Source organism: Oreochromis aureus, linkage group 19 (genome assembly GCF_013358895.1).
Source record: "Oreochromis aureus strain Israel breed Guangdong linkage group 19, ZZ_aureus, whole genome shotgun sequence".
Taxonomy (NCBI): domain Eukaryota; kingdom Metazoa; phylum Chordata; class Actinopteri; order Cichliformes; family Cichlidae; genus Oreochromis; species Oreochromis aureus.
In genome coordinates this window covers 7,920,597-7,933,117 of record NC_052960.1, presented here as the reverse complement: position 1 = coordinate 7,933,117, position 12,521 = coordinate 7,920,597, and the positions used below count along the sequence as shown (strand labels likewise).

At 40.8% G+C, this 12,521-nt stretch overlaps 1 protein-coding gene across 1 annotated transcript in view; it reads right to left on the bottom strand.

The window, feature by feature from the left end:
• The window catches only part of babam2 (BRISC and BRCA1 A complex member 2), a 111,631-nt gene that overhangs the window by 25,908 nt on the left and 73,202 nt on the right, over window positions 1-12,521 (bottom strand). Inside the window, exon 7 of the mRNA XM_031733418.2 lies at window positions 9,546-9,655. Within this exon, the coding sequence (XP_031589278.1) occupies window positions 9,546-9,655 (110 nt within the window). The remainder of the gene's footprint in view (window positions 1-9,545; window positions 9,656-12,521) is intronic.

Here is a 12,521-nt window from a genome sequence, read left to right as displayed (position 1 = left end):
TGTAGGGCTCTTCTGCTTGCCAGGACAACAAGTCTAAAATTTCATTCCAGAATAAATTAAATCTGCCTCCCTATAACTTCATGTCGCATCTTCACATATAACATTCACTTGTAACACAGACATTTCAGGGCATGCATGGGTGCGTGAATACAGGTTTGAGCCTGGACTTTTACCCCACTGTGAAAGTAATGTGTGTGGAGCAATACTGAGCCATCATTATAAGATGACAGAAATAAGTATGACTGCTGGACTGAATTTTTAAACCTAGAGTTGTCTCCTCAACTTTTTTGGCTCCGTCTGTGAAAAACTCCACTGTGTGTGGGAATGGCAGGTGAAGAGCAGAGAAGAGACACCTGAGATATTTTACATGCACGCACGCGCACACACATACAAAAGGACTGTACAGTAGAACTGTAGGTCTAAGATAGATAGACAACCATAAAGCTATTTAATGTTTTTTGCACATGGGGTTAGGGTTAGGCATTCTGGAAGGTTGATAACCACCTCTGCTGCCCTGTCAGTGATGCTTCAAGGAGACAACAGCACAACTGACCTATGTACAAGCAATCCCTGACAGCTCCAAACATTAACTCTAACAGAGTTTTTTTTCTACTCCTGATCTGTATGATGTCATAGCCCTCGCTATTTTACTCCCTTGTTTGTTTAGGATGTTTAACCTTTATGTTTAGAATCAAAGAGGGGTTGTCCTTAAAGTGGGAGGAGCTAAAACACCTTATTTTAGATAGAGGACGAACTTAACTAAAAGATACATTTTATGTGTGAGTCATGAAAATCTACTCTCACAGAGTCCAAGAACAACAATATGCTGCTGGAAATGAGCATAATAAGTAGAATTTAATTTGACTGTTTATAAAACCAGCATACTCCCACCCGACGCACTTAATCCCAGTGACCATACAACTTCGTTTACTCGTTAATATTCTGTTTCACTGGGATGCTTGAATCTCGCGTTTCTCGGCCTCATCATACCATGACCTCCATTACAACACAAGTCAGTAAAGACATGATTTGGCTTGACAACAAATTCTGTGTAAAGACGCCTCCAAAGCTTACTTTTTTTTCCCTTTGCGCTCTCTAAATGTCTACATCTATTTAACACTTAACAGCTACTTTAAACGAGTAGGGAGGAAAAAGCATAAGAGCCACAAAGCGTGACACCATGCCTTTCACAGTATATTTTCTTCTAGGCTTCCCTTAAAACATTATATAACAAATGAAGACTGAATCTTAACCAGGTGCATCTCTGAACCTACAGAACAACTGTGTTTTTACTTCTCATAATCAATAATTTCTACAGAAAAAGAAGCAAAACAGTCCTCATCAGAGACAGGAGCCGATGCAACAGTCTCACACTGTACATTATCGGTAAAAATGTGGGTGTCGGTTGGGGTATTTCAACCTTTTTTTTCTCCCAATGCCGCTCTGTAAGGCAGAGAACATTACACTGATGGACACGGGAAGAAAAGGTAACAGGGAGAGCAAGAAAGAGAGAGGAAGAGGGAATAGTCGACGAGGTATAACACTGTAGCTCAGGGGGCTTACGAGTTTGCGTTCACGGAGCTCAGATCTGAGCCCCTGCTGAAGGAGAGTAAAAGTGAGATATCAAACAACTCAGGAGTGATGTGAGAGAAGAGTAGAGAGATGGAGGAAAGAGAAAATGAGAGAGAGGGAAAAAGCTCTCCGTTTCCCTGTGTTGTGTGCGTGTGTTGTGTTTTTTTTTTCCTCTTTTCCTCGCTGCGTTTCAGTTGAGCGAGGGACGACCTTGCTGGGTAGAGCATAGCGCTTCTCTCTCTTTTAAGTCCCACTCACTCTCTCGGTTCCCTTTGAGGATCAGCCAGAGGGATCAGCAGAGGAGAGAGAGTGATAGAAAAGCGGAGAAAGATGGAGAGAAAAGAGACAAGCGGCAGACATGTGAAAACCGGGAGGAGGGGTGGGTACAGAGACATACGACGGAGGAGACAAGAGTTAAGAAGTTGAGAAAGTAAATTAAGAAATACATGGACAGGACAGCTATGAAGAGAGTGATAAAATGTTGTAATGCAAGCAGGCAGGTACAGAAAGCTTCAAACGTGTGGACACTGAATGGATGTAATTGCCTGAAATCCAGTGGTACCAGAACCAAAGCTGAAATGAGCTGAAGTTGTCCACAGCTGCTTCGCTTCCCACTTTTTAAGTAACTTTAACATTGATTTAAATTCTATTTGAGGTATTACACATTTGTAGGCGCTATTAAATCAATTGTTAATTCAGGATTTTAAAGAGTCTGCAATATCTTTATTGCCACATTCTTCATGACAAATAATGGACTCCAAGATTTCTGCTCTACAGCCTACACCGGGAGCTACAGTTCTGGTTAGAGAGGCCCTGCAGCTTGCAGCTGATACCCAGCGGAAATAGAGTTTTTCCATTTAACAAAGTCACGTTTTTGATACTATTCATAGTATCAGCAGATGTCTTGAAGTGTATTAAATTACTTAATTATCTCTCGTTTTGTCTTTATTGGTAGTGGCAGGGTCCTGCCTTGCCATGCTGGTTTCAGACTCTGAACAACAATGCAGTGTGTAATCCTGTGCATCTCATCTTGTTTGCTTTCTTTGCACCATATCAAAGCTATATGAAGTTGCCACTAATTCAACGGAACATCCTATTGCCACCGCTTTACATTTAAAGCATTCAGCTGGAAAAATAGCTGCTTCATTCTGCTGCCTGTGTCACCAAAAGATGCGCTCAGGCACAGCGTTGCATTTTGGCAGCACTCAAAACCGGATTCAAAATCAATGTAGTAATGCATGAAAAACTGAAGAAAATGGGATTGAAGCATAAGACTATGGGCTGGGCTGCAGGTGCGTGCCTTTAGTGTGTGTAAAACGTGAGCTGTTACACAGCCGGTGTGGACCGATTAAAACACAAAGATATCTGCTGAGCTGCGTAAGAGATGCATGACTGAGAAATAAAACTGAAATGCCTTCCGCGTAGGAGAGTAATGGAACAAGAAGAAGCAGCAGCAGCCACACTGGGCTGTCAGATAAGAAGTTACAAACGACAGCGCGACTACCCGCTTCACCGTGTCCTGCTTTAGTTGAAAACTGCAGGTGCTGTGTGCAAAATGAAGGGAGATCACAGGCTGGGAAGTTTCTTGGCTTACTGTATTCACAATGTAAATTAGCATGGTGAATGGCCAACATTTCAAAACTGCCAAGAGGATCACTTTGCTGCCATCCTGCAACAGTCGCATTCACGGTAAAGAAGTCAATTCTTGAAGATGTTGATAATTCCATTAATTCTAATTAAGGAAAGATTGGACAAAAAAATAAGCATTTAAGATTATATTTAAGGGAATTTATTTAGTTTTACAAATAGTATAGATTATTTTAATATAGACTTGAAAGGTACTCTACTTTTAAACAAAGGGTACAACAAACAAGACAGTAGTTAATACATCTAAATAATTAAATTATTATTATTATTATTTTGGAAACATTTTTTTAAAGAAAAAGCATTAATTATAACAGAGATGGTTTAAAAACAGAACCTCACTGTGAAACAGACTGACCAGTGAACGTCTATCATGTCTATCATGTCTATCATATCTGCCTATTACTTTTACTCTATTTCCTTGGATTATTTCTCCAAACACTGAACTGTCTGCTCAGTTCAGCTATCAGCGCTGCACAGCCTCGTTCTCCCCCTCTCTCAACGCGCTCAACATCTGCGACCCCTTCAGCCCTGCAGTAATTATTCCTCTTTTCTAAGTACAGTCCTCTCTAAATGTATCTATCAATCACATCTAGCTAGCTCTGGCTCATGTTAAAGCAGCCTTATGTCAAAATGGGTGTAAACAACACAGATTAACATTAATTCCTATGGGGTCAAAATGACTCCCCCAGTGGTTCGACGCAACAGTGGCTATATTTGTTTTGGGGGTTTTTTGAGTCCTAGAATTCACTATAAGATAAAATTATGAAATATGATTCTGACAGAATAACATGATTTTTAAAATACCAATGGGTCAAAATTAAAATGACAAAAAAGAATAAAACAAGGTTGCATTTACCTCTAAACTGAGAAATATAATCAGCTCATCCTGGGGTACTGAAATTCCTGCAAAACATTGGAAATCGAGTCCTAGTGACATTTGACCACCAGGTTTTAAACAGTTCTGGAGGATACGTGAAAGTTTAGTTTTAAGACAACCCCTCAAGGTCTCTTGTAGACCTCTGACTTCCTAATTTTCTATAAATCCAAGTGAGTGCGCCAGATTTGAAGAAATTCCCACAAGATGTTCAAAAGCATTTATGAAAAGGTGGTGAATGTCAGGTCTAAGTGACCTTTGAACACCAAATGGATATTTGGGACTGACGTCTCTTCACGACTTAGGGACCAATATCAGATCACAATACCTCTGACTACCAAATCTTAATCAGTTCATCATTGAGTGAATGCCGTCAAATTTAAAGAAATTTTCCTCCAGCTGTTCAAGAGATCTACTGGGTTCAAGAGGATGAGAAAGACTGACAAAGGCACGACCTGATAACAGCATGCCTCCGGCCACAGCTGTCGCCAGCACAGAGACATAAAATTCATGAGATGATTAAAAGATAGAATGACAGAAAGACTGCAGACATAAAGAAGCCTGGAACATTTTGACACTGAATTGATGTAGTTGATATGACACCCTGTACCAACACTGAAGCTGAGCCAGTCTGTGTACTTGTCAGCTGCTACATTCACCGTTTGATAAAATTAGGACTGATTTAAACAATTTCCAAATCGGCTTTGATGTGAATTTTATCTTGGCATTATAAGATATCGCGAACATTTGTGGCAGCTTGGATTAATGCAGAACCTCTTGAACGTTGCTGTCCATCAAACGCTTCCTAGAAAACCACAGAAATGTGCAGGCACAATGATTTTTCCTCTTCACTGGAGCAGATGCAGAGATAATGGGCAGCTACACATGACCAAAGACTAACAAGGGCCAGAGAGGACATGGAGAGAAACTAACAAGGGTAACAGATCTGCATAATAACACGTACAGCAAAAAGGCTGGCTCTCACACATCTGCATGCTAAATTAAGTAGCATCCACGATGAGTGCAACACAAATGCACTGATACACAAACTCGTACACACGTACAGTTGGTTGTCTTCAAACAACGGTGAAGAAGACATTTTCGCCCTGGGTCATGAATTAACACACTCCCACACAGCTGACAAAAAAGGTGCACAAAACCATGTAGCAGAGCATATTCATGGATGGCCTTGATATGCATATGTGCAAATATCTCAAGACAAAGAGGCAGCATTAAGTTGTGGAATGATAAATGAGAGTTTGGCTTTATGCGCTACTGTTAAGCCTCGACATTTTATCTCGCAAGCAGGGTTTGTTTTATAGCATCTTTATCTACCACCCTACTGTTGTGCCGACAACAGCCCCTCTCCATCCCCCCTGTGCCAGAACTCCCCACTTTATGCTTCCCATCCTTCTGCCTTTAGCCACCTCCTGTCTGCTCTCCTCATGCAACTGGCAGAGGAGGAGAGCCTCCAACAGCACTGCAACAGCTTCAGTCTGGTCTGGAGGGAGCGGAAAGGTCAGTTTTTCTCTCACACGCAGAGCTTGATCATAAACAGGCAGACATATGCAACAGAAACGATTTCAACAACACAACAGCACTCTTGATGAAAGCCTCTTCAACCAAGTGGATTTTCTGTGCAGAGGAGTGTCAATCAAAACAAAAATCCTTTTAAAAACAAGGTGATTGAATCTGGTCAGGAACACAGAGGAATTAAAAAGACTTGCGTTTCTGTTCAGTGCTTCATCGACTGTATAAAATCATTAATCAACCACTATGAAAGAGTGCTTCATCAAGGTTAGGGTAGTTCTTTCTTTGCAAAGATGTTGCTCTCTGTCACATATTATTGCTTGCATACAGACTAGTGGTACATTAAAAAATAACCAGAATTCAGAGTAATCACCTTTATCCAGTGATAAAACATTTCTATCCTGATGCCAGTGGTCTTTTCCACAGTGACAATATCTTTTTATGACAAGGAAAATGTTATGTGAATCATATGCTGTGGCCTTCAAAGTCACCAAATCTCAACTTAACTGAACAACTGTGGGAGTTTTAGGGCTAAAGACAATGTTTTCCATCACCAACATCAAAACAATAAAATGAGGAAACATCTTTGGAACAATGGTGTTCACCGCTCCCGTGGAGTAAAAGATTAGATAATCAATGGCAAAGTGCATTGAAGCCCTTTGTATACGGTGGCCCAACAGTTTATTCAAGTATACATGCAACTTTTCTGCTTTAAAATAAATGCACTATAGGTGCTTTTTGCTACGCCTGCATCTAAATTGATACAGTTACAATTGAGAATTTTAAAGAAAACATATTTAATCTCTAACAGTTTCAATTTGTCCATAGTGAATGTAGTACAGCTCATAACATTGACAGCTATGTACAATGATCGCTATACATACGTTTTTAGTCATTTGTAAACTTTCATCTACCAGCCTACAAATCATAAGCCTAAATAGCATTTTTTCAAGTCACACAATTTAACCCTCACATTAACATCAATGTTTAAACGTTAAACCCTGCTGTGGTTGTTAAAATGTACGTGTAAAGTTTTTACTTTATGAATGAGCGATTGTTACATTATAAACACATTTATAAAAATGACTCAAGGTTCAAGAATCCCCATCGATCACGTAGTTTCTGTATACAAATGCACAGGTTTTATTTGAAGTAACTAGTCACCATATAGAAATGAATCTTGGTACCCTAGTTAATTTGTAGGAAAGTTTCCTCCAGCTTGAATTAGGGAGGGGTTCAGAAACAAACATACATACACTACAATTATTATCATTATTATCATTATTATTATTATTATTATTAGTATTATTATCAATAATAAAATATTGACGTCTTTGATGGCTATAGAGGGCTATAGAGTTACATTTCACGTGCCGAGTTCACTGTATTTGTAATTGTGTGTAGTACCAGAGTCATTGTATGTAATGTGATCAGTAAGTTATGACTATGCGGCCGATATGACAAAAGGGGTACAGCAAAGGACACCTTTGGTTGTGTGGTACTCTTTTCAACATACTGGAAAAGGGAGTGTCAACATGTATCGTCTTTAGCGACTGAGTTACAAAGTGAAAGAAAAGCAGTCTTCTAGCATGAGAAGCAGAATGTGTAAAAGTGAAATGGAAAGCACTAAAAGTATGTCTGTGTAAGTTCTCAGTCATCCAGTCATGGCATGTGGGGAACACACCCCATCACATCAAAAACTCCACTGACATCACCAACAAGGTCCAGAAACTTAGACTGGGTCTAAATGAAACGATCGTGTCCTTTTATGAGGTTTCATTCTTCGCTTGCATACCTACAACTGAGGCAGTGGAGACTGTCAGGAAACAACTACAGCAAGACAGCTCCTTATTAAACAGAACCAGTCTTACCCTCGATCAGATCTGCACACTGTTCGACCTCTGCTTTACCACCAAAAAATTTAAATACAACAAGGGTTTCTACAGACCCTTGTTGTCAATGTGCCACGGGCTCCCCAGTGTCACCCACTGTAGCCAATCTTTACTTGGAGGAAGTGCAAAGTAAGGCTCTTGGCTCTTTTGAAGGGACAGCACCTAGCCACTGGTAAAGATATGTGGATGACACCTGGGTCAAAATCAAAACCCAAGAAGTAGAAGGCTCCACTTTGAAGTTTACCCAAAGCCAACACACACACGCACACACACATATATCTCTTTGACTCTCACCACTCTCTGAAACAAACTTGGAATAGTCGGGAAAGAGGAGTGAAAGAAGCCATTTATGTCCACTGTGAACATGGAATCCTTGAACAGAGGGAGTAGCCTATGACACTGACTGTCTGCCATCTCCAATCCAGTTTTGAGATACCTTCACAGGAGCCTTAACGCCCATTCACATCTCGTGTCAGTTGATCTCAATGGCTCACATGATAGGGTGAGGCAAGGTCTGACAATGGTTTCACCTGAAACCTCTGCTGTTAATGACCCACACCCTTTTTCACACCTTGGCTCATGTGATGAGGCACATGAACAATAATGGGTCAACAGCCCTCTTAAGGGACAACTCCCACTAGGGCTTAAGTACCTGGGACTCTCCACCATTTGGTCTTAGAAGCTTCTCAGATGATGAAATGTCTTCAAGAAACTGACACAAGTCCAGTCGCTTTTCTTTCCAAGCTCCTTAAAGCACTAAAAGGGAAGGTACAATTTAATAATAGCAGATAAAGGAACTAAAGGGCAGAACAAGACAGAGAAGCCACAGATGAGAGTGGAAAAAAGAAACATGTTGAGACAAGAGACCGAGAGACAGAGAGAGAGAGGAAAAGAAAGAAAAGGCAAGAGCGAGAACGGGTGGTGGTGGCGGCGGTGGTGATGGGGGAGGGAGCAGAGGCCTCTTAACCTGGTGCGACGGGGCGTGTGCTTGTAAATAAACATCAGCTTGAGATTATTCTGAGCACGGAAGCCCAGACTGTGGGGCCCTGAGGTCAGAATGGGCCCATACCTGGCTCGCTCTCTCTCTCTCTCTCATTCTCTCTCTCACACACACACACACACACACACACACACACACACACACACACACACACACACACACACACACACACACACACACACACACACACACACACACACAGATCTACATCCACACTTACACAGAGATTGTGTTCTGAGCAAAGCCCGGGCACTCAAATACATGAAAACAGACATATATTTCAGATATGAAGACCCACATGCATGCATGCATGCATCCAAACACACACACACACATGCATCTGCACAAACACACACAGCCAAATAGAAAGTGACAAATGCACACAAACACATACACTGAATCGAGCAAGACAAAAAAAAAAGTTAAACAAAGAAGCCCACTGCAGCGATACCCACACAGTGCCCACAGACTCAGAAAACATTCGAGCTTGCGCGTGCACACGCGCACACACACACAAACAAACACACACACACACAAACAAACACACACACACACACACACACACACTCGCACAGTTAACACTCCAGATGTCTACAGACATCCAGTCATCCCTCAGCTCAGACTCCGTGTGTCATCAATCTCATTTTTTTTTTAGTTCTTCCCTTATTGTTTTTGAAAAAGCGACTGATGAGTCCAGACACTGGGATGTATGACTATTCACAGTGACATAATAAGTCGCTAGATTCACAGCACACTGACTCGAATCCAGAGATTATCTCCTGCATCTGCAAAATCAAAGTGCAGAGCTGGGCCACATCACCTTTAGCTGTGTGCTGCTTTTAAAAGTTAGTTACCAAAAAACTTTTTACTTTAACCTCTCCACTGGAAGCTGTAGAAGCTGTATTGTTTTTTGAGAAAGTTGACCTTTAGAGTGAAATTAAGGTAAATGTTTTTTAATTTCCCCTCCTGATCTTGCCATCACTATGAACACACACATTATATATGGCCATACATGGTAAGTGTCACTTACTGTTCGATGCTGGGGGACAGATACAGTTTAGGAAAGACTTGGGTTGCCTCAGCGTCCTCAAAGCTCACTGAGAGAAGGGCCACATCTTCTCCAGGGTCCAGCGCTGTGTCCTTAGATAGAAGAAGTCAGGTTGGTTTAGTAAATAAACAAACAATCAATAAATAAATAAAATATGGACTTTGAAGGGATTCAAAGTTATTAAAACACATGAATTAATCAGATCATTAAAGTCAGTCAGAGATTGAATGAAACTTGTGCCATAGTCTCGAATTCAGATGGTAATCTGGTGGAGGTTCTCATCAATCAAAGATGGCTAACCAAATCATTATTCTCCAGTTGCTATGTACTTTTAAAAGAAAAAAGTACAACATCAACAATGTTAAAGAAGAAATTAATTATTTTTTGCAGCGGGAGGAGCAAACAGAAATAAAGAAAACACAAATGAACAAAAACCACCTCGTGTTAGCACAACTTTGGACTTATCCAAATATTCCTTTATGGAGAAAAAACCTTGAGACGTTTGCTTCCCTTAACGTGTTACCTAAATTCATGGTAATGATATCACCTACCCAATCATTGTTTCTGGTCAAGCATAGCCAGCGCTGTTAAATGCATGCCCTGATAGCTAGTCTCCCCGAACAGGACAACGAGCTTCACCATACCACAAGCACTGCTCAAAACTTGAAGAACAAAAATGCTAATGTCAGCATTCAGTTCCAAAGAAACTGAAGCAAAAAGTATCAAAGAAGATGCCAATGTGACTGATATTTGTTTAAACACATGTTTAAAAAAGTGGGGGGTAAACCTAAGGATAATTATATTTCTTTTAATATTTGATTTGGCAAGAGTTTATACAACTCTTCTTGTCTTAATGTATACCGTATATATTTCTCTTGTTTTTACTGGCACCTGATAGTATCCAACATGCCACAATCACAATATAACTACCTGGTACCTGCCAACTACCAGGAGTCGGACCGGTAAAACGTGTGTGCAGCAATGAGATGAGATGTCGCTTTAACAATGAGGAGAACCTTGCAAAGCCACAGCTGTCAAAAAGTCTTGAGCGGAATTTGCCACAAATAAATAAAAAGATAAAATAAAAATAAAAATAAAAATGAAGTCCAATGGAAACTTTATCTGGCAAGTTTACCACAACTATGAGGCAGTATATGAGAGCTACCAACGTATATCATTGAAAAATGGCCATAATTTTCCCAGTTTTCCTGTTTTCTTATACATATATAGCACATCCAACAATGGATGAAATGATTTCTTAGGACATGATGGAAATGTTAGCATACTCATTCTTGAAAGTAAGATAGTAAACACACCTATTGAACTATAGGATGTATTTGCTTGTGCTGTTGTGCGTGAGTATAGCCTTGAACACCTGCTAGCATATCTGCAGACTCCTACGCCTTTTCTTTACAGGAAGCTCTCATCAGTCTAACAGCAGACACACTTCCATTTTAATCAATACAACTGCCACCGTTCATACGATAACCTTGTGCCTTTTGTTGCATCGCATGTACACATACAAGTAGCTAAACAGAAAATAACACTACCTATCTACCTCCAACCACTTGAGTTATTTATAACATGTGCAGTGTCAAATTTCCAAAAGGAAGCAAGTGACGGATTTGATAAGAGGTTCGAAAGAGTTCAGGTTGAGAAGCAAACAGGGCCCTGTTTTGGATGATACATTTCACGACAAGTGCACAAGCCTCAAAAATATCGAAGTAGATGGAAAGGCGAGGAGGGAAGACACCAGAAGAAACATCTGTTTTGCTTCATGCCACATTAACTTCAACAGCTGCACCATGAGGCTGAGCTGATGACTGGGAGCACCAATCAAATCATGTGTGAGATGGATGCAGAGGCCACCCGGAGCTGCTCGCTGCAAACCTCATCCGTCTCTCTGAGGTTCTAATTTCTCATTCTGTGATGTTTTTCCTAGAGCATGGCTACTTCCCGGGCACTGTCATTAGTGCAATTCCACATCAAACACCATTCTCGACTCTCTCTCTCTCTCTCCGTGAAGGCTCAGCAGCGTTAATCAAATGTCTTACAGATGGTTTGAACTCATCCATTTGTTATAATCGCTGCCCGCCGTGGTGAGAGGAAATCTAACCACCATACATGATGGACAGAGGCGCAGTGCAACCAGTTTGCAGCAAAGCAGCCTCTAATGTAATCAGGCTTATTAAATAATCACGCACGCTTTGGTGTGCTAATAACAAAACCAAAAATGACCTCTGGTTTGAGAAAAATAAACTCCTTCACTGAACATTTTCTCCTTAAGTGGAGTGGAATTAATTTCTCACCATGTAATCGAATGATTTTTAATCATTTGCTTAATTAAAGAAAAAAAAAACCGAATTAATCAAAAACAATAAAATCAATAATAAATAATTACAGCCTCGAGAGTATGAAAAATGTCAGAGGACCAAAAGGCAAAGAAAAGGCAAATAAAATAAAAAGGGCTATTCTTTACTCTACAGTACATTTATATAGTAACACATGTATTTATTGGTCACTACAATGGCTGAAGCTACACTGACTGTCACGCAGAGTGTGTTGTCGCAGCAGATACATTAGGGGGTAAAGACATAAGACGTCGAAAGGAGGCAGAGAAAGACGACAGGGTGTGTGGCATCCAAACGTGTTGCCTGATGGAATCAGCTCACATCAATATAGTGTGCATCAGTAAACAAGAGCTGCTCTCTGTCTCTCAGCAGCGCTCGGGGCTTCTGCCGCTGACAATATGGGACAGATAGGAACAGGCATGGAGATGTGGGGCTGGGGTGGGCGTGGGGTTTGGGAAAAGATTGTTTTGCTCCAGTTTGTAGCTGTCAAGTCCCGTTCTCATCTTTAAAGGTGATTTAATGGATGCTTCCTTCGGACTGGGAGAGAGTAAACAGACGGATGAGAACCAACAGGAAGGTGAGAGGGCTAGGAGGGGAGCATGGGACA